Source organism: Rutilus rutilus (assembly GCF_951802725.1).
Source record: "Rutilus rutilus genome assembly, chromosome: 6".
NCBI classification, from domain to species: domain Eukaryota; kingdom Metazoa; phylum Chordata; class Actinopteri; order Cypriniformes; family Leuciscidae; genus Rutilus; species Rutilus rutilus.
This window is the reverse complement of record NC_140214.1, coordinates 16,846,907-16,871,007: the sequence shown is the minus strand read 5'-3', so window position 1 is coordinate 16,871,007 and position 24,101 is coordinate 16,846,907. Positions and strand designations below refer to the sequence as shown.

Here is a 24,101-nt window from a genome sequence, read left to right as displayed (position 1 = left end):
AAGACCAACTTTTTTTTTTTTTTTGTTCTTCGATTTGTTTTTCCACTTGGTTTAATGTTTGATATTGAGTGTACTGCAATTCCTACATGTACATACAATTCATACAATACTTTTTTTGGAGCCACTATGCAAACTTGATTTCATGGTGCCTGACTTAAGTTAAACTGTCATTTGCTTTTGTTTGGGTGCAGTTCCCCCCCCCCCCAATATTTTTTTATATTGTTTATCAGAATCCTGCATGACAAATCAGTTTCCCATTCTAAATCTGAACGAATGTTCTCTCTCTCCTATTTGGCCTCCTGACAATAGGGACAGGTTTCTGTGAGGCTGGATAAATAAAACCCTTACGCTGTAGCTATGCTATGGCCAAAGAGCCCTTTCCCCAAGCCTAGCACTTCACCTGCTGAAAGGAGATATGCGTTCTTATGAGTGCAGCGCCACAGTTAAAGGGATTTGAGCTGCTTTCATTAATGCTCCATCACTGAGCAAGAGAAGCTTTTAGAGCCAGCTAGGGTTTATCTCTCTGATTGAATCATTCTTTGAATGTGGAAACACTCAGCTAGGAGAAAAACCTGAGGTGCCATCTTTCTATGCTTCTCTCTCTTCGGCTCGCTTTACTTTGGGTTTGCTCTCCCTCTCTCTCGCACACACACTATACCAGCATTTTTCAAACCGAAGATTTTATCAGTCTGGCCTTCTCGCAACCAGAGCAATAAAACAGACAAACCCTCCCTCTTGTCGGTTTAGGTTTCTACTCCAAGGTGCAAATGTATCATAGTCAGTGAACTTTAAAGAACTCTGAATTAAACCCAAACATGGGTCCCATTTATCAAAGTAGTCCAGTTCATTATTGACTTGTAGGCCCTTGCAGGCTTTTTCAGGATTTTCAGAAACAAATGGACCAATAACACCCACGAGTCTTTCAAGTAAAATACACCACACAGTTATTTTAAAGTCTCTCTGTAGTCAATAATTGTATCCATTAAAACTCATCTTTGATCACTAAAATGACATTTAAAAAAATTAAATAAATAATAATTCTTCATGCCTTAAAATAACTTGGATGTAACTCTACACCCTTGCATTATATAGTATACGTGGACATATGAATATGCAAATTAGCCCATCCTCCACTCCACTGACAGTAATTATTATGATTAGCCTTTTGCTCGACTACGTAATCAAACAGCTAATAATGTGTTGCTAATGTTACACAAACCATGTTCCCGTTCACCAACTCAGAGTCAGAGAGCACTCTTCTAAAAATCTGTATCCTTAGAAACACTTTGAACAACTTAGAACATCAGTGGAGAAAAGCATATAGTTCATCATAGCATCGTAATACACTTCATTTACATAATTCACCCGCTATTTTGCTAAATGTACCCAATTTTTCATATCAACAGAAAAAAAATACTGGGATAACCTGGCTTCTCTTGAGACTGCTTCACAGCATAGTTAATGATATGCAAAAGCCCGGTCGCACGGTGACATGATTTGTTACAAAGTAGTTTGACGTAAGGAACAATCTTTGGTTCACTGCAATTTTGAGAAAATACTCAGTAATGGTGTTGACTTATGAAATTGGACATGGTTTGTCTTAAAGCCTTTTAACAACATAAACAACATTAAAAACTTTTTACCACAAGGAAAATATAACACCACAACAGTTTTAAAGCCAAAATTCCATACTTCTATATAGAAATATTGTTATTTATACTTATCTAATAATAATAATACATATGTGGCTTTTAGTGTGAAACGCATTGAAATACAAACACTACTTTTCAAAAGTTTTGGGTCATTAAGATTACATTTATTTATTTATTTATTTATTTATGTATGTATATGAAGAGTTCAGATGCAAAAGCCTCTAAATGCCATCTGAAATTTTCTTCTAGAATGATCATTTTTATCAAGCTCGTATATTTAAGTTCAGTAATTTCACTTAAATGACAATTAATAGGTCATTTTCATTGCCATTTAAGTGGAATTACTGAACTTAAATATACGAGCTTGATAAAAATGATCATTCTAGAGGAAAATTTCAGATGGCACTTAGAGGCTTTTGCATCTGAACTCTTCATATATATATCTTACTGACCCCAAACTTTTGAACAGTTCAGTGTACATTTTTAAGTGTCAAAATACTTTTTGGAGCAGCAGTTGTTGTTCTTAAATTGTGCCCATCGATTGCTTGTCTGATAATGAATTTAACAACACTGACTTTTTAATATATTCAGTCTGCAGGGGTTGTTGTTAACATTTAGCAGATGCTTTTCATCCAAAGCGGCATACAGTACACTAACTGCAAAGACAATCCCCCAGGTGCAGCTTGGGGTTAAGTGCTTTGCCTATGGACACAATGGTAACAGAGCAGGATTGTTTTCTCATTAACTCTCCCATTTCCTTGGACACCTGGGATTGTACCTCCAGCCCTTGTGTTTGAAGCACAGATCCTTAACCATTACGCCACTGCCCATACTGTATTACCCCATGCATTATCAATGTAAGTGTAATTAAAAGATGCTTTGCTGGAGCTGTGGCGCAGCAGTAGACTTTTCAGTTCTGATGTTCTTTTCATAGTATATACTGTACATGCAAAGTGCATCTGTTTACACTGCGGTGAACTCAGAAACCTTGTGAGAAAGAGTTGCTGAGGGAATATGACAGTATATCAATCATCTGTCAAGATTGAGATATACCAATGAGATTTACCTGTCATTTTAAATCTGAGAAGTTCCACTCTCCGATTTAATCCAGTGAAGACACAAAGTGAGTGTGGAAAGGTGTTGTAACCCCAGAGATTATACAAGAGATTTTAACACTTCCATGGCCATCAGATTAACCTACCTGACTCCATGAAGTCATTGTTGAGGTTGACCCAGGACTCTTTGCTCTTTCGCAGACTCTCCTCCATAGCTTTGATGTCTGCAAAGGGGCAGTTACAATCAGGGAACTTTGCGGAGCAGCGGCACCAGCAGTCATTGTTGCGGCACAGTAGCTCGCCCTCTGAATTACACGCCACGTAACTGAGCGCCGCCTCCACAAAACGATTCCGCAGAAACTCAGGAAGCACATCCTGCAGACCTGTGAATGGGGGACAGTGAGAAATATCGGTTTACTGTCATGTTAGACTCAGAACTAAACTGAAATTTGATTCCAAGTCCAGATAAAAGATTTTGTAAGTTACACAACACCGTTTTTCTGATGCTAGGTTGGTAAACAAGTTCAGAATGGTGTTTGGATTTGTTATAGTCATATACATTTGGCCAACATCTCAAATCACCACTAGGTCTGGCATTCCCGTGTGGACACACACACACACACACACACAAAAATCAATCCCTGAGTCATATGACACCACTTTGAACCCACCCATCATCTGTCCTCTGGCTATCCTCTCCTCTCTCCTCAACCCATCTCTCTCTCAACCTACTTAACTCTCAAAGTAATATGTTTTCTTTTTTAAGTCTCCATTTAGAACAATACAATAACGCAGAGGCATGAAGTGGATCTCTGAAATGATGAGAAAAAGTGCCCTTCTTACATGGTAAATGTGTAAATTTTCTAGTTCTAGTTGATATTTTTCACTTGACCATACACCATTAACAAGCAACTATTTATATATATACAGTATATATAGAATGAATGAATGAAGTAAGTGGTGGTGATTGACACTTGTGAAAAGTGCCTCCTATTTAAGACCTGGTTGGCTGTAGCCTGTGATGCGTCCCTTCCGGCTCCTCCCCTTTCTGTTTGTTGACAGTAGCTGCAGGGATGTGCCGTTAGCAGGCAGCAGTTTGCTAACTTTTTAATTACTGTTCATTTACTATTCGTTTGTTGCATCCTAGCCTGTCTCTAAAGTGTATGTATTTGTTTCTTTATTATTTGATTATTTGAAACAGTTTCAGCCACGAACCTTTAACAGTGAGTGTATTTTGTTGATTTTCTGTCTTTACGTTTCTGTGAACTGTACAGTTTAGTCTTTTTGTGTATTGTTTATTTCTTTTTGGTACTGTTGTTGGAGAGAGCTGTGAGACGTTACAGTATCACTGAGGATTGTGTGATTTCTTTATTTTTAAATATATATATATATATATATATATATATATATATATATATATATATATATATATATATATATATATATATATATATATATATATTTTATATTAAACTGTTGTTTGTCTTTTATTAATAGTAGCCTCATTTTTGGACCATTAGTCAACAGATCACAGGTCCACAGAGGTGCATCTTTAATTTAAGCGATCTGAGTGTTCGCTAATATCAGACTCACTCACAGATCATCTTTTCAAAGTTCAAGCTGCAGTGTAATTTCAAGTGGATTTGTAATTAAAACCTGACTTGAAGTGGTGAACCAGATGTCTAGACTGGTTGTGAACATGATAGGTGGGCGTGATAATGGGCGTGATAGACTGTTTTTTGTTTTTTTCTGTCTATTATTTTAAATAATATTTTCAAAACTTCTGCCTCTCCAGTCAAAATATCACTGCAATGTAGACATGTTACTATTGTTTCACAGCCTTGATTTTGCTCAGCAATACAGTGAAGGCTGAGTTGGGAAACAGAGAGCATGTAAAGTGGGTCAGAGAGACTGGCAGCCTGACTGCTCTAACAGCATCAGTGATGGGAGTCCTATTTGGGACGGAGAGGTCTGCTATGTCAGCGCAGTAATGGGGTAATGGGATGAATAAAGACCAACAATCTCTGTGGCAAGGTCATTCGGCCGTAAACCTCTGTCATGAACTGCAGGCACGCTGCAGACAGGGAATCAATGCGGCTATTGCGGAATTCTCCCTCCCAATTAGATATTTTGATAGCAGGCAATGGAAGAATTGACATTTGCCTGGGAAACTAATTATTGATTTTCTTGAGCGATTTGGGAACAAGCGGTAACAAGATGGTACAATTGTAAACAGGGTCCAAAATTAATTGTTTGCCACACTTGCCAATTGCAGGTGAGGAAATATAGCTTTTTGTTTTTGTTTTTTATCAGTCATGAATCTGTATTTTGCATTCTGCTTTTTCCCCCCTTTCTAAAATAATTATATATATTTATATATATATATATATTTTTTTATAAATTAAGTTTTAATTGAACTTTCTATTCATAAAAGCAATTTTTATGCCACATTAAAGAGCGCCTAAACTGCATTTATTGTTTGAATTTTATGATAAAATGGACAGAATTTGAAAGCTGAGACTTTTTTCATATCAAAAGTATATATACAGTATATATATTTTTTACAATTGAAAAGTCTCTATTGTCACTTTCAAACAATTTCATGCATCTTTTCTGAATAAAGGTATTAATTTCTTTCCCAAAAAAATAAATAAAATAAGAATAAGAATAAGAGCCCATAACAACAAGTTAATTAATTTTAGTTCATTTTGATTGATAATAACATGTAGAGAAATCTATGCAGACATTTTGGAGAGAAGAACCCCTCTGTTCATTTTGATAGATTTGATCTCCAAAGGCCTTCTCATCAATACTCACCTATGAATTACTTATGAAAGCATTCAGTGCTGAATACATTAATCCACCAGCTCTTCCACCACGTACGAGAAAGATTCAGATTTCACAGCCCAGCTGTTGGTGCTGAACACCTGCTAATTATATTATGTGAGAAAACGCTCTTCACAGCTTTACCAGGTCTGACATCCTTAAAGAAAGAATCAATGCATTTTGCCTTCATATTCAGCCTTTTTAAATTCCCTTCCCAGTGTGAATATTTATGATGTGTTCCTCAGTATTTATCCGTCGGATTGTGGAAAAACAAGAGACATAATTAGATGCAGTCTTCGTCTTAAGCTTTGGCTTCTGCTGGGTAGAGAGCCAACAGTGTGGGGAGCCTCACAAAAGAGACTGACTTGGATGGCTTTCATACCGGAGACAGCTAAATAGCTGCTCTTGTGCCCTCTCCTCCAGAGTCTCAGCCTTTTTAAAGAGAACGAGAGGAACGTGAATTTTCCCTGTGGATTATTTCAGTCCTCTATGGAATTGACGGCTTGATGTCCTAATTTGAAGGGGTCTAAATTCTTCTCTCTGAAAGGACACGGCGCTTTGATTGAAAATATCCTGGGAAGCCCCAAAGAAGTGAATGAAAGAATGCAGAAAGTGACATGCTCAAATATATTCAAAACTCTTTTAGCTACAACTGCACCCCGCACCCTACATTTTCTTTCCCAAGTCTTAACTTAGCAAAAGATAAGCTTTGGTGCCGAACCCTATGGCTAGCTCATTAAAGTAGTTACACGAATCTGGGCAGCAGGGAACTTGCTTCAGGAGACGGCAGTATTAAGTAGTTTGACAATTTAAATGTCAATGTCAAGAAGGCAGTGGAAATTGACGCAGGCCACATGTATAATTAGCAATGGCTAGAGGCTTAAAACCTTCCTTTTTGCTCTTTTTAGTCCTGTTACTTTTCTCTTTTCTCTTTTTCTTTTTTTCTGCTCCTCCGACCACCTCTGACTTGAGGTGACACTGCTGTCACGAGAGTGTGAGTTGAATTAATACAATTATAAATGCCTGTCTTCTGATAACCCTTTACTAGCTTTTAGAAAGCATGGGGACAGTATGAGTATTATCAAGTCATGTGTTCCTCTAACGGGGTCCGCCCTTGCTAGACTTTTGACTTGGTCCTCATTACAACTTATTCGGACCAAGAACTGCCCACAGAAATTTTGACTGGTGTGTAAATGCACCAATTAGAGTTTGTTTTATTTTTGCGTATCGTTTAAGGGCAGGGTTGTATGAAACAAACTGTACAAAAATAATGGACTAGTGTCAATTCAAAATGTAACAGTTGTCTCTGTAAAAAGTGAATTAGTTCAAATTAATTAGTATCAATTATTTCACTAAAATAGCTCAGAAAACAAAGCAAAATCTAATTTCTTCTTTGTCTTTTGATATGTCATTTTCCAGTAATCAGACCTACCTCTAAAGTGCTGTTTATTTATTGTTTGTTTGTTTATTTATGTATTTGGCCAGCTACTATTTTATTTATTCAGCATATTCTTAAGTAAGATCCAGACCATTAATCATGACATGAATTCACTAATACTGTATGTGTCTGTAGTAATTTGCTTGATTGCACTGCAGTTAAGGAACGTTTAGTGGTCTCAAAAACAGTCAAATATTACACAACAGCAGCTGTCTTACCTTTTAGATGGATTTTATTTTCGGGGCTGTGCACTAAGACAGAACTGACGGAATCCAGGCTGTCGTAGTTACTGCATCCAAGAGGCCCCGTTCTGGTCTCCGTTACCTAGGAAACAAGGAGATATTTGAATGCCTTATTATCGATGAAATCTTGCACCTGTTTGTTTCTCTTCAGAAGCCGTAGAGTGCTGAGCATATGCAGTTGTCTAAAACAAATCAACACGCCTGTGCAATAAGCCAGAGTCAATATCTAAATGTCACTAAAGCCCATTTCAGCACAGCTCTCCAAAAATGCTCACTTTGCAGAGCGCCATATAAATAGCAAATTGACTCTATAGTGTTAGGTCCCAATGCATTATTAATTTCAAATCTAGAGAGCAGTGAGTCATGTGCAGTGGCATATTTCTGTTAACGGACCCTAGTGTTAAATATAAGGAGACTTTTATGATTCTAAAATAAGGTGTCTGACCTGCCATCTCAACTGGGACTTTTTATACTGTGGCGATGCACCAGGATTTTTTTTATTTTAAAGGCACACTATGCAGTTTCCGTTTTTCTCAAACAGCGACCCCTAGAGTCGCTGTGGAGTACTTGTATTTAACGTTAGTGTCGTAAATACCACTCACGCCGAGCCGTCTCTGCACTCTTCCGACCGCGCTTTCTTCGTCGACTCTGCCATGATTCACGTCTGAAATGCGTGCTAGTATCTTCCATAGAGGCTGCTTCATATGTTGTTGATGTATGTGACGTCGTGCCGTAAAGCAAGTCGTGATTCTCACGAGATTTGTCGGGGTGCCACCTCTCAAACTTGCATTGCTGGTTTTGCCAGTGGCGTCCCGCCCCCCTGCTTTGCTATCGGGATGATTCGCCCTACTACGAGTTAATTTACCATTGAAATGATTTCGAAGATGTTAAGGTACACATCTTACATAGTGTGCCTTTAATGGCTGCATTTTTTTTTAAATATAGATGGCCCTAATGGGGATCCTTTACATTAGTGTGTCTTCAATGTGTCTTCTCATTAATCAATTAATAATGGGATAAAGCATTTATAAATTGGTGGATAAATACGCATTCGGTAGCATCAACAATTAACAAATCAATGACTATCAAAAAAATTATTCAAAACAAAAACAGTGTGTATTTGTATATATTGTCAAAGCTTTTTGTGTATGTGTGTTTTGTTTTTCCCCACGGGTGGCACATGACTGACTGTGATAATTTTTTATTTAGACAATGAGTCTGACTAGGCTAATTTCAACTCCATAATCACTTCAACGATGTCTACAATGCTTTTGTTTTAGTCCATTTGTTGAAAAGAGACTATTTAACATCTGTCAGCTCACAAAAGCAGTAAATGTTGAATATTGTCACGATGTATTTATGGTTTCAAATGATGTCAAAAACTGGTTGCTGTTAACTTGTTAAATTACAATTTGATGCTCTTCACAAATTTTAGCAAAGCTAACCAAATTGTTCCCAAAATGAAGTGTGAAACATTGACGCTCATGAAAATGTTTTTAAGTGACAGGATATTATATCATAACCTAAGCTATTTAATACTGAAAGTGATCTTTATAATTTTTTATGTGTACTACAGACACTATAGACTATGACTAGGGGCCCTATTTTAACGATCTGAAACGCAAGTATCAAACGCAAGTAACTTTGTGGGCGGATCTCGGGCGCTGTTGCTATTATACCGGCGGGATAAATGACTCTTGTGCCCGACGCAAATCTAAAATGGGTTGGTCTGAAGTAGCTACATTACTCAAAGGTGTGGTTTGGGCGTAACGTGAAATAAACCAATCAGAGCGTCATCTCACATTCCCTTTAAAAGCTATGCTTGTTCCATGGCGGCTTGCTATTATAACGGCAGTTCACAGCCGAGGAGACCGACATTCTCGTCAGGCCCGTAAAAGACAGAGAAGTGACATTGTATGGGGATGGGAGAAACCCACCCAAATTAGCTTCAGTTAAACAGGCATATAATAATTTGGGTAAATGTGTAAGCTAGATTTATGCCTATTTTTTCACATCTTCATGGACACCACAATGATTTCCCTCGTGTGGAATATTTTCCCTTGTAATTATGTATGGTTTGCAAAAATGGCAACTGCTGCGTTTGTATAGATGAGAGAAGCAAAGTGTATGTGCGTTGTGCACACGCTACATTATGGCCAAGCATGCGCCCTTAAAATAGCATCTGAATAACGCACCACTGACTTTAGACTGGGTTTTTCCAGGTCTGTGGCGGAATTGTTTTCTGGAACTGCAAAATAGCACCAGGGAACGTTTGCGCCGGAACACGCCTCCTCTTTTCGCTGAACCGCCCCCGGGAGCGCAAATTCATTCCCTAATTTACCGAAGTGCGGCTGTGGAGGGAAAAGTCCGCTGTGCATCGGGTGCAAAATAGGAATGATACATGCGTTGGTGTACAAAGTAAATTGCGCTGGGTGCAAGATAGGGCCCTAGATGTCTTTTGTCAATAAGAAACAAGAATATATGTCAGCTTCACTTGGTAAATGTAGTGCATAATTTTTTTTTTTATCTTGTAGCCTAGTTTTCTAATTCTGCAGAATTCATTCTTTTCACAAGATAACTTGGCTATGGATTCCATAACTATGTTGTCTGAAGACGTCCTTTATTGCTAATTAATATTAAAAGCCTGTGAAAATTACATTATATTTTTCCTGCATTCACAAATTTTTTGTTTAATGCTCTGAAATATCTTGCAAATATTTCATCAGCACAAACAGCTTTTTTCTATTAGATTTCGCCCCACCACTTTTGGAAGCATGGTGCCACCTCACAAAATTTGTGATTTTACACATCATTGTCAGGTCTTTGTCTCAAAATTAAATTCTGTAGCTAATCCAACACTAATCCAACAGAAAAATGCAATGGATTTGGGACCATGTCCTCAAAATCATTAGTTTGGATATTTCAGTTGTGCAATTATATATATATTCTTCTTCTTCAGAGGATGTTATGATGAATAATTATTTTTGATCTGATGTGGTTCTGAAGTAACTCACCCTACACTGTTACTGTCATTGATTAATGATGGCACATTTTTTCACATTAACTCTCCTTCTTAGTGTCACTATTTATTAACACATGGATTTAAACAAATTAATCTTTCAAAAAAAATCTTTAGAGACTGTAATCTAACACTAGAACCATGGATATTAAGTTAAGTCTGTATGATGATGTTGACAGTTTTAGTGTGAAAGCATAAACATTTATCATAATACGGTATGTGCGCATACAGATGCACACTCTATCATTCATTTATGAAATACTGTCTCTTTTCTGAAGTGTCGTACACATGTCCTCCTCTGCGCACCGTCCCACTGCAGTATCTCATTAGATCACTTGTCATTTATGATTGCTTACTGCAGCTCAATTGCTCTGATCCCAATAGGACTCCAGGCTGTATACCTCACGCATAAAACCAGACACTAATCCGTGTAACTGTCTTCACAAAACCTGCATTCTTAATGCGGAAATCATTCCAATAATTTCTTTTTTTCATTATTTTTTCATATTCAAGGTCTTATATACTGAGCCTAATGTACATAGCGAGAGAATTATATATTACGGCTGTAAGTGATTTTGAATTTTTTACGTATCCCAAGGAAGTTTCTTATGCTCACCAAGGCTGCATTTATTTTAATCCAAAATACAGTAAAAACAGCAGTATTGTGTAAATTATTCAATTTTAATTAATTAAATTAAAAGATTATATATACATTCATTATGTTGCACTATAAAGTAGGTCTCTACTGTGCATGAACAAAGAGGATGAATAAAACAAAATACAGCCAGATATTCCATGCTAAACCCAACAAAATCTCTAGTTTACTTTTCACCCTGCTGTTTTTACTCCACAAATGTGTACAAGTTTTATCAGCAGCACTTAATATTACTATCTATTTAAGGAGTGATATCATACCTGACAAAACAACCGGATAACACTGAAATCCCACATTTTCCACCCTGCCTCCTCAGAGAGTGTCTTGTTTTGTTGTTGATCTTCTATTTACCGGAGCTGTTTTTCCACAGCTTCCTCTGCATGCTTTTCTTAAGGGCATAACAAAGGAAATGAATACCTGGGGTACAGTACTCTCCTCTCCATTTATCTAACATCTCACATCATCCACAGCCCCTGAAAACTCCCACAGACCACAGAGTGCAGCCTATTCTTTGTCAATTGAAATGCTTGAGGAATGCATCTCAAGTTGACTCATTTGTCAAAAATGCCTCTGCCTCCGCTGTGGAAGGCAAAGTTGGCTAAAGACTGCAGATGCGCTCTGAAAGCAGTTTAGGAGTTCATGACATGTGACAGGATTTTAAGTGCAGATTCTGAGCTTCATTGAATTTGACAGCTTATTTTGATTATATGGCACTGTCAGGTTGCTTGACCAGTGCCAACTATCTAGAGGCGGCTCTTGACATAAATGGTGCAGAGTTCTGAGCTCCCTCCTTTAAATACTGGTGCTCATTTACATTCTGCACTCAGACAAAAAAAAAAAAAGTACTGTGTTGGTGAATGCCATTTTGGTTATGTCACCATTACATATACCACTGTACCGAATTATCATCATATTTACGTACCATAGTATGCAATCTAATAATTGCTATCTTTATATTATGTTTTGGATTCACAAAGAAATGGCTCATAAAAGTCAAATGTTTGGTGATCACAGTAAACTGCTCATGCTGTGTGTATTTGATTCACTAAAAAATAATGATTGTCTGGATTCACAGACAAGGCTTAAACTTAGTCCCAGAATAGAATGTATGTTTGTGCTGTCTTAACTGAAAGCAACTTGCCCTGACATATCTTAAAATTTCGATTTGCACACCAGTAATGTTGTTTTTTTCTTTCTAAGGCACATTTATCAAAGTTACTGTACTTAAATGTCATAATTTAACTACAGTAAGGCCTACTCCTGGCTTAATCTAAGCCCTGTCTGTGAAACCAGACACATAAGAGTTACTTTTTAGGTAATCATAGTAAACTGGCCATATGTTGTTGAACCATTAAAAAGAACTGTCTCAAAAGAGTCATTTGTATAGTACTCATAGGAAACTGCTCATGTTGCATGTTTTTGATTCACTTTAAAGAAACTGCTCATAAGAATCGACCTGACAGTTTGGTAACTGTAGTAAACTGGTCCCGCTGTATATGTTTTTGAGTCACTAAAAATAACTGGCTACTAAGAATAATTTGTTTGGTAATCATCGTGCATTGCTCATGCTGTATCTTTTTGATTCGCTAAAAATAATTGGACCGTAAGAGTCATTTGTTCTGGAATCAGATTAGACTGGTTGCACTGTGTTTTTGATGCATTAAAAAGAACCAACACATAATAGTCATTTGTTTTTTATTGTTCGGATAACACTGGTCTTGATGTGTGTTTTGAGCTGTAGATTTGGTGTTCACTGCTGTGGCATTGCTGAATAGTGCAGGAAACACTGTCAGAGTATTTTAGAATGGTGTTCAGTCCACATTGGCGGAAAGAAAGGTTAACAGAACCAAGTGTGATTGTACGTTTTGCATTGATTCTGTGTAATGTTGTAGTGCCTTTCATTTTCACTCCAGTACCCTTTGGACAAGTGAGACGTCCTTGCGTGTTTAAAGAACTGTCACCTTTAATGACATGTACAGTACCTAGTCTTTTAACATGGTCTTTACAATTATATGCTTCTCATGTACTCGGCCATAGCTTTGGCGGTAACTCTGAGATCCGTGTCCTACACAGAGGTGACTGTTAATAGTATGTCATCATGACAAATGGTTATATTACAGAAAGGGGCGAGAGTCTAGTTGTAGATCTGGACTGAACGGAAAACTTTATGAAATCAGACGTAAATGCACTGATATTGATTCTCCAAAGCAGTGTAAATTTTACCGTTAAGCCAACAGAATCTTGTTGATCTGTGAAGACCAGCTAATCTCAGGACTGTTTGTTCCTGCAAAATCTGATCACCGCTAAACCTGCCTTAGGATCTCAGGCTATTTTTGGTCTTAAGTGGTCTCTGATTACACCAAGGCAAAGTGATGTCCCCCAGAAGCCGCTTCCTGGTGTGCTTTTACACTTCGTTTGTGAGCGGATGGTGTAATTGATCATGCTTTATGGCATTATTGATGAGCTCGCGATAACCCACTTCTGCTGTGGTGCCCAATTCATCAGGCTGATTTGCACACAGGGTGCAGGAAGAAAGCAGTCAAAGGAGGGCCCTATAGCCCCGTAACGTCTCATTAGCTCTCCCCTGACAAAAACACCTGGCAGGACAGACTGCTCCCTAAAGCGATGCTAGAAGGCTCTCTGAAAACATTTCAGGGGTGTACACCAAAACAAGTTCACCAATATGATTTGATGAGGTCAGTCTGTCACAAAGTGTAATTTACTGTTGCCACGGACACTTTTCTCGTGCACAAGCAGGATATTTTATAATATGTTTACAAAATGGTACATCTATGCTAATTTGAATAACGTGATGTATTTTGCAATCCCGATCCACAGAGCTTCACATCTAGTGCACATTTGCTGCAAATAAATGCAGATGAGTGTGTAGGTCCGTGGTCATATTGAAATGAAATCGTACGTGTTAAATTGAACTTCTCCGCAGATGTTGTGTAGGGAAAGCTCAGGCTAATGAAAAGCATGTCGAAGCCCAAAGAGAAAGTCATTATCATCCCACAGAGCCATCGTTCCTGTTTCCTATTTCATCTTGCTTCCATTTCACACACTTTTTTTGAGGCTAAAACTTTTCTTCACAGGATTGAATGTACTCTGTAGAAAGTTTGCCTTTGAAAGTGTTTGACAGAGCTTGAAAATGGCATACTTCATTTTGACTAGCCAGCATTAGTGTGACTAACAAAAGACGGTCACGGCATCCAGGAATATTGCATGGTCAGCTTTTGCGACGTTGGCGAGTGTGCTTTGGATCGATTGCGGTGAAAATATGTTTATGTAATTAGTATTGAATACTAAGCAAAAGCTCATAAACATATTAACAAAAGCTCATTCTGTCATCATTTTTTCCTGCTTACCCTCTAAAGCAGTCTTGAGTATTTAAAAAAGGCACTAAATAAATAAAAAAAACGTATTATGATCTTCTACCAAGTGAGAAATATGCTTTGAGAAAGCATCTCCAACCCCGACAGATATATTTCTTATATAAAACTATAACAAACAAGCAGGTGCATATCTTGATTGAAAGTCAAAGATTTTGTCTCAGTTCAGCAGCATAATGTCATGCAGAGCTCCCTCTGAAGAAATCATGATGTTACAGTCACCAGCATTTCTACACCCACTCAGCAGCTGCGAGTAAGACCAAGGGCCACTTGACACATCATGGAAATGGCATTGCTGCAAATGTAAGAACCTTAATTGCTAAAGATTTACCATGGCAACAAACATACATCTCAAACACCTATACGACTGACACTGATAAACAATAATCAGCATGCATAGAGAAACTACAGAGAACTGGAAAACATTTACATTTACATTTACAAAGATTTAAATTAAGTTAATTATCACTCTGAAATGTCAGCTAGAACAAACCGACATTGGCTCATTGAAAAATGGCCCTTTGGCTACATTTTTGTGCAAACATCCAAAAACGTACCTATACAGTATATACAATTCATTGCAGATTCCAGATGAAATGACCACTAGTGGCAGTAAAACATTTTTCATTAATTTTCACACAAATTATAATTATAGGGGAGATTATTAATTTTTTTTTTTAATTTTCCTTGCACAATACTATGTTATGACCTCAAAACACTTTCAATACAGCTTGACGTTTGCAGCACACAATCAACTCCATAGACTCTAAATATTCGATTGTCATTCCCACGCAGGGTATCTGCACAATTTTTAAAGTCAAATTTAAGGCTTTTTAAGACCTTTTTAAGACCTGAAGAAATCAAAATTAATACCGTACATTAGGGGTGTGTAATATTGACAAAAATATGTCTCGATATTTTCAAAGTTTTGTTGATAATAGTTAGATGATATTTTACTGATTGTGTTTTTGTACTGGTACCCTGGCTGGTTTAGGCCTGTTGTTGACAGCAAACCCACGATATTCATATTTTTTATATTCTATGCAGTGGTCAGTTCACAGCAGGCACGGCGCCAGGATTCCAGTTTTGGATGGGCCAGACCAATTGTGGGTGGGCCTTAAATTAAAAACGTTAAATAAAAAAATAAAAAACGTTATCCAATCACTGCTTAACCTAATAAACAAATATTGACTAATATAGCCTACTGTTATATTATCTGTGTGCGTATACATAATATAGATTTTAATAGCTTGATGCTCTTTAAATATTTTGTTGCATAGTTAAAAGTTTCAGTGCATAGGACAGACCTATCCGCGATCGCTCTCCATGGTTCTGACCAAAGAAGAGCGCTTTGGAATCTCCATTACGCATCATTACGCATCATACGCATACCTGGGCTGCATTTTCCGATAACATTGTCTCATACAGCGCTACGAAGACTCTTAAGGTATGACTTAACTAAAGGTATACTACCACTAAAGGTATATCATTGCTAGGCGTCTTCAGGGCTATCATCCACTCGCGAGGCAGAGGCGCTGGCGCCCTCCTAGCAACGGCGCTGTTTTTGGTAAAACATGATTTTGACGACTTCATTAAGTTTTGTTTTATAGAAAACTCTTTTTAAAAGATTTTCGTTTTGTATAAATTGTATCTTAATTTTGATCAATGTTTTATCAATCAATTGCCCGTATTTAATAAATCAGAAGCAAATTTATAGCAGACAATGTAATAAGGCGCCGGCACGATCACTTGCATTGCATGTGAACTGGAGGGCGCCGAAACTCAGCTTGTGCCTCACAGATTTGAGAAATATAGGGTATATATTACAGAAAGCTTGAAATGTCTACTTCTAAACGAAAATGTTCAAAACCAAAATAAATAGGCTACTCTCTGATTATGTAATCCATATGAAATGTGCATTTCTCTCTGGGGTTCATGGCGAGTCCGCATCGTCAACTCCGCATCTTTGCAGCGACACAGAAAACACCAGTTTATTACTAAACAATTAAATGTCTCCTTGCTAATTTAGACACATTCATAATCATTACTTTAACCGGTTCTTTGTGGCAAGCTTTATGCGTGCGGTCATAACGCTTATTATCCTGTAGGCTATAGCCTATTTAAGTAATTAAATTAATATAAAGGGGCGATTTGTCCGCGAATGGCTTAAATGAACAACTACTAGTCGACTAAAAAAAAAAAAAATTAGTCGGAGGCAGCCCTTATTCCACATATTTTTGAACCAGCAGGCCATTCTGGGTTGAGCGAGCGACCCTACGGAATGAGTGAGCGGAGCGGAATATTCAGAAATGCTCACGAGCTCTGATCGGAACAAACCCGAACCTCACTGTCTGCTGAACTTGCGCAGAAACATCAAAATAGATATAGCCAGCTTTTTTAAATGGTTTTTAAAACTAAACATTAAGACTATTTTAGTACAATTTATGAGCTTATTGACGATTTTTTATAATTCTTGACAAAATTAGATAATAAGTTTTTTTTTTTTTTTTTTTTGGGTGGGCCTGTTGAAAAGTGGGTGGGCCTAGGCCCGTCAGGCCCACCCATGACGCCGTGCCTGGTTCACAGTAGTGACCGAAATTAACATTTTTATTAAGGGGCAATATTTGCTATCTTAAATTGATTTCCAGGGGCATTTTCACCTATATATGGACATTGTTTCTAAACGTATTTAGAGGTATGCATCACCTTTTATGTCAAATTCTAACATTCAAATTAAATTATATTAGAATAACACAGTATCAATGTCAAATTAAATCATTAAATTAAAATCCATCCTTGCAGTGCAGAGGTGACACAGAAGCGGCATCAAAACTGGCATTAGCCTACTATATTTACACTTCATTTACAATTGCATAAATAAAGCTATTCAATATTTAAATATGAAATGATTTATAATTTTAACGTTTTAATTAAAGGATACTTTAAATATGAAACTAAAACCACCAGTAGGTGGCGGCAAGAATAAGCGAGTTGTTGGAGTCATTTATTCAACCGATTTGTTCAAACGGCTGATTCATTCAGAAAAACAAGTGACTGTTCATTGAATCGTTAAAATGATTCGTTCGAAACGCGGATTTCAGTGAAACAAAAACAAAAAATCATCGCTGTCTGTTGGCTTCATTATGAAATTCTCGTCGGCGATATAAAGTGAAAATGGACATTATTGTGTCCAAAAAGTAACTCACAATGTTAACTTTATTGTTAATTTATCTGCTGTATAAAATAAATAGCACATTTGCAATTGTGCACAGGAAAACGGCACTCTTGCTCATGTGATATTCTAATATGACAACATAATATGATATAAATATAAGACAAAAACTAATTTGGGCACATCTATAACTGCACTGACACCTCACGCAATGAAAGTAGAATGAGAGAAACGCGATGTCAGCTCGCACTCGCAGTGCCTCATACATAGGTAAAACAATGATTACAATATCATCAGTTCATAGACAATATCGCACACTCCTAAGAACATAAAGAATGAACTTACAACTGAACTGACATTTACTCATTTTCTTCTCTCCTCTCACGTGCAGGAGACAGATGTAGGCTAATATGCTGCCGTAAGTGACGCGAATTGTCACGTGAACAAGCAAATCCACAAAGATAGAATAAATAAAAAATTAAGTAGGCCTACGCTAATTAGATAGTTTTAATTTCGAAAGCATTTAGATAAGTCTAAGTCAAAGTGTCATCTAAAATTTAAGACCTTTCATAAGTAAAAATAAGACATTTAAAAATATATATATATTTTTAAGACTTTTTTTATGGCCTTAAATTAAAAAAATCTAATTTAAGACCTTTTAAGACTTTTTAAGGATCCGCGGGGACCCTGCCACGGCCATCTACGCGAGTAAGACCTGGAAATCGTCAGCAAGCATCCATAAACGTCTTCCAACAATGATGTCCTCGGCAAATACTCCGAATCTCATACTGCGACCGTGTCAGCAACGAGGAAATCTACTGAAGAACTGTTACCCACTCCTTGGCTGATGTCGTCACCAAGCGTTGGTTTCGTTTCACTGGCTTTATTCTTCGCCTATTCTGGGAACAATTAACAAAGATGGCCATGTCATGGACGCCATCCCACGGGAAGCAGAAGCAAGGACACCCGAGACAAACATGGCACCGTACATTCATCGAAGACTTACGCACAGTCGACCTATCATGGGACAAAGCCAAAACGGTTAAGACCGATTGAGCCCGCTGGCAATTGCTTCGCGCCCAATGCGTCACACGGTACAGGCAAATCTAAGTCTAAGTTAACAACTTTTTGATTGTTCAAAAAAAACAAAAACTCTATAAATCAGTTTTTAAATTTGTGAGTTGTGAAAATTATATGATTTTTGGTCCTTATACAGTGTTATACAATGACTGTAAGTCTATCCTTCACACAACACACGTTTTCATCCATGTTAAATTCAATATGGGGTCTAACCTGACTAAGGTCTATATGTATGGCTTTTTTGGCATAGTAAACTTGCTCATTATCTCACCTGGTACTGCACTGCACTACAACTACAGGGTTTAATGTAATTGCAGCATTAACCTTTTAGCACCACTCACTGGACATTCAATTTTCGAACTGTCACGAAACGTACAACAGCCAACATAAAATGTTGCCAGATTCACATTCATCTGTTTCTGAGAAAATTGTGCATGCTTTTAGTGCCATCCACTAGATGTTTCGTCAAGAAGCAACATAATCTAATTTAGCAAAAATGTCGCCACCGGCACGGCACCAGACTCATTTTCCAATGAGTCTGGTTTGGATTAGAAAAGAATAAGCTGAGTCGTCTGTTACCTTGATGGCAGATGTAGCGATCTGCAGGTGGTGGAGTCTTCGTAGGGTGCTCTCTCTGTCTGTGAAGTATGACGCCGCCAACTGGTGCAAGACTTCTAGGGAGACCACAGAGCTGTTTCCGTTGCCCTCTGACTTTTTGCTCAGCTTCTGTTTGTCCAAGAAGATCGTGAGTGATTCCTCCCCTTAGGAAAGATGCATACAAAAACCAAACCATGAGACCAAATATATAAAGTCTTCACTTTCCAAAGACAACGTTCAGCAAATCAACGTTGAGTTCTGCTCTGAGTCTGACTGTCAGAGTGTACTATCATATGTCTTTCGTACAGTCGTTTAACATGAACTGTGGATGAGTTTTTCAAGGCTTCGTTAAATATGAATCACAGAAGTTAAGGCAGAGAAGGAATAATGATTTTGAAGGAAGGAAAAGGGCACACACGAAAGGGTTTTTTTTATCCCAAAGGGAGGTTGTTATAATCGTACATTTCTTCTGAAGATCAATTTTAGATTTTTTTTTCAAATATAAATGCTATTTTTGATCTGTGGCTCAGCCTGAAATTCAGATAAATATTCTTTTCAGTGCGGAGGAGCATCTCCTATACCTATATGTGTTGAGCTTGAGTGTAGAATTAGTTTCAGTCTGATTAGTATGCACGCAATAGCACAGTCCCCCCATTTCCTTTGCTTTGAGTCGTTAATTACCAGCGTTCACTCTAGCTTTACCACTTCATTTGTCTCCCCTGTCGCTGAAGTTCTGCAGCTTCACTGCATACATACACCAATAAGTGACATCATAATTAGTGTCAGTAACGTGCAACATTTTGCAAGAGACACACTGAAAGGTTTGAACCCACCACTGGGACAGTCTGCCCTACTTATTATTTGGGTGCCAGAGGGAGAAGAGAAAATTAATGTCTGATAATGGCTAAACGTATGCCAAGGATGTCAGAATCTGTATGAATAGTAAACATATGCCTTTATTTTTTATTTTATTATTGTAATTTTTTTTTTAAATGCCGGAAACTTTCCCTGAAGCCTATAACGCACTGAATTCTTAATATTCTATCATGACTTTCAAAACACCTCAATATATCCTTTATATATATATAATTGCTGATTAATACCTTCCTGCCCATATTAATTGAGAGACTACATGAAATATTTGTACTTAAAGAAAATCAGTACTAAATTATCGATTCCATTGCATAAAAATTCATTTGTCACACCGCGTGACCATTTTCAACCATTGACCATTTAACTAGTTAAGACAAAAAATATGATTAAAAAGGAAAAAGACTTAAAATAAATGACGACTGGACCTAAGACTGGACTGCACTTTCTTTTTTATGTTCATATATAAACTAATTTTGATGGTGACTAAAACTACCCATATATAAGTTGTACAGAAAGAATATGCTACCAAAATCCCAAGTTAAAATAACTTTAAAAGCATTTTTAAAATTCACCTTTAACATAGATCTCATCTACAATATTGGCTTACCTCCCAATGTGGCTGATACCAAGAAATGAGTGCCATATTTCTTGATCAGATTTTCATGGATTTGCTGAAGGCTCGGCCTTCTCCCCAGTAGCCTGAGGTTGCGTAAAAACTCGGGTGCCAAAGGCAGCGGGGCTTTGAAAAAGTCTCTCTTCTCTGTCACCAAGCTGTTGACTTTCCAGTGACTAAACTCCCTGCAAGACAAAACAAACAATGTTAAGTGCTTTAATGCATGTAGTGAATTTTGTAACCCATTTTTTCGTCGGTCATTGGTAGAACAGGAAACCGCACGTCTGTGTGTGCGCACAAGGTGCGAGAGCAAGAGAAAATGCTGATATAAGCAGAAAATAAAGCATGCATAAATATTGCATGGTGCTGAATATTTATGCACCTCATCGTAATGCGGGACAAACATGATTCAGGCCCATAAACACAATAGAGCTTACATGATGCAACTGACAGCCTTTGTAACTCTGGCATCATGCCTGCACATACATCTTTCAAAACACTCTCTGTATCTACAGAGAGATCTGTGCATTTTACAAAACCAATAACAACCCCGGTCACTGTTTTTCTAGAGTTATGTACACAGAACAAACTTGCACTTCCGTGAAGATGCTACCCAAAGGAATCGTCTTTTGGGCTTAATACGGTTTGTGAAAATCTCTAAGAGTTAATTAACGAAAGCAGTGGCTGTCCGACCATTAGCTAATGATGATAGATGGTCTTAATTAAAGGCCTTTAGCACCAGCTGATAGCACCTGGAACTCTGCTGGGGAGTGGGACACTATCACCCCAAACGCTCAGCTTTTTAATACTCCCATACTAGGGGGCCACCGCACCTGGGTATCATTTCATGGGCTTGCTGTAATTTAACTTCTCGCATTCATTGTTTTTATTGTATCTGTCAGACTGGTTTCTGCCTTAAGCTTTAAAGTCACCATGAAATCAAAATGGACTATTTTTATTTTTCATAAAAGATTGCAGTATTTATTATAAATGATTTATCCATTTTTCATTCATATGTCTTCATTATCTTTAATCAAGATAACCTCCCCTCCCACTTGAAAAGACACACTCTCTGATGACGTGTTTACTGGCGTGAGGGCGGGACAACCTGTCACTCATGAGATTACAGCAATAGCAAACCACAACGATCCAACCAATGGACAAAGTCCCACCATACATTTGTTTCAAGAAGCCAATTCGCTATGTATCACAATAGGGAGGAAAAGACTATCGCAATTTCTGCTTAATGCGATTTTAACTTTAAGGCTCCATCTGTACAGCACACACACATACATACACCCGAAAGAGAGAACTGCTGATCTGCAACACCTCGCTCTGGTGGATTAAAACTGGGTCTTCTGGCCCGTTTGTATGAGCCTGCCAATCAAGCAGAGGACGGCAGGTGCGCTTTATGAAAATAGGTCTTCACCTCTCAAACTTTCACTCATTAAAACAGACACACGCCTTTATCGGATGCATATAATGAATGCTCTGTCCTCTGCTCAACGATGGACTGAATAGCAAAGTCATTGTTACTACTTTAGAATTCCTCATAGATGGTGGTTAGTGCTATGCAGAGTTTGGTGAATGAAGGAGGGGAAGTCTGAATAGCAATTAGAGTCTCTTTCATTTCCCCTGTGAACCTGTGCTGGCTGTGCATTTTGCAGCCGCGTTTGTGCTCAGCACAATAATAGTTGCCTCATAACACTTCTGCGCTAATTTGAGACAGTTAAACATTTCATCCAAGAGAACCTTAAACCATTTTCTAGGACAAAATATATATTACTTGTCAAGTAGTCAGTGCTGTTTTTTTAAATCTTTTTGTAGTAAATTGAGCAATGCTGTTAATGGGATAAAGTGTTGTGCACTGAGGTTTTGTTTTTTCCAAGTCAAGAAGCAGAGGCTCTGATTTTACATTGAAATTAGCTTGAATCTTGATTACTCACCAGGAATCTCAGTGCTAAATGCTTTAATTCGATTTTTTCTAGTTTGGTGCCTTTAGGTCCTCTAATAATACATTTTAATAGAAAATACAAATTCCTGTAACTCCAGCTGAGAAAATAATGAGCAAGGCCTTATTTAAATATACTTACAGATATCATGATGACATATTAAAGGTTATTCAATATTGCTGTGTGATGACAGTTGTAAAGGTATTTATGAATATGAGATTAATTAAGAATATTTCAAAGACCCGATTCGTTCATGAAAGAGAAAGAGTGAATGTCAAGATTTTCAGTGAATCATGACTTAACTTTCTGTCTGTTTCATACACAAAGCTATCTAATGACTGAAGACGACTTGGAAGAAAGAGCCATATGGATGACTTTTATGATAGCTTTACGGTGCCTTTGAAAAATTGGAGATTCCAGTCCTCATTAATTTTCATTACATGAAAAGATTTGGCAGGATATTCGCCTAAAGATTAGTCTTTTGTCCTCCATAAATGAAAATCATACTATTTAGAACAATATGGGTGAGTAAATCTAGGTTTTGTATTTCTAGTTTTTTTTTGTTGTTGTTGTTTGCAGCAAAGCCATAAAATAATCATTTTGGGTTCCTCCAAGAACCTTTAAGAGTGTACTACTTTATCTGCAGTGGCAGGACATTCCATTCCATGGACATCATGTTCCCTCTAATGACCTTCACACTTTGCCTCAGTATGAAATCAGATCAGAACTGACATGAATTAGACTGGAGTGACAGACTATCAGGCTCTCAGTGCTTCTGAGAAATATTTGCTCCCAGTGCATCTTGGACTTTTGTCCATCTAAAATAAAATAGGAACTTCTTGTCAACTAAACTACTGTAAGTATGATATATTGCCTCCATTCTCTCAAGCAGACACTGAGACATTTACTGAACCCTTTACAAAAATGTCCAATGTTTCACTCTTGTGCATGTCCTTCAAAATTGCTTTGCAGATTTACAGTCTTTGTTTTTTCCCCTACACTGTTAAAATATTTTGTACTGTTTAAATATTTAAACTATGCTTCATGTGGTAACATCTAAACTATCCAGTTTGATTTAAATCAAAAATATTATTTAATAATACACTAGATTATACAAGTGAAAACTATTTTAAGGGTTAGGTCAGGAAATAGCTCCGTAAGCTAACAACAGCACATTTTCACTTATTCAGTGTTCTGTAGAATGTGGAACCAATTTGAAGATAATTATAATTATAGCTCAAAGACTTGTGGCAACTAATATACTGTCTATTTTAGAATAGTGTTAAAGCACAGTAGGTCCAATGTGGTAAATCACTGAAGTAAAACAAATCAGAAACAGGCTTTACACAAGTATGTCCAAAGCTTGTCCCAATTATGTGTTTTGAAAAATCTAAAATTAAACGATGCCACGTTTTCAACAGATGGCAATTGAATCACTCTAAACAGTTTGTTCACCTATTCAGCCAAAAGCTTAAAATGTCACAATCTGTCTAAACGTCCCATTCTGTCTTTGCTCTCCTTTTATTTTTCTCTTT

General features: G+C 37.4%; 1 protein-coding gene across 1 annotated transcript in view; it reads right to left on the bottom strand.

The window, feature by feature from the left end:
* The window catches only part of brinp2 (bone morphogenetic protein/retinoic acid inducible neural-specific 2), a 100,038-nt gene that overhangs the window by 32,858 nt on the left and 43,079 nt on the right, over nucleotides 1-24,101 (bottom strand). Inside the window, exons 3-6 of the mRNA XM_084410846.1 lie at nucleotides 20,609-20,799; nucleotides 19,111-19,292; nucleotides 7,190-7,295; nucleotides 2,854-3,090 (exon numbers count right to left, since the gene is read on the bottom strand). Of these exons, the coding sequence (XP_084266972.1) occupies nucleotides 2,854-3,090; nucleotides 7,190-7,295; nucleotides 19,111-19,292; nucleotides 20,609-20,799 (716 nt within the window). The remainder of the gene's footprint in view (nucleotides 1-2,853; nucleotides 3,091-7,189; nucleotides 7,296-19,110; nucleotides 19,293-20,608; nucleotides 20,800-24,101) is intronic.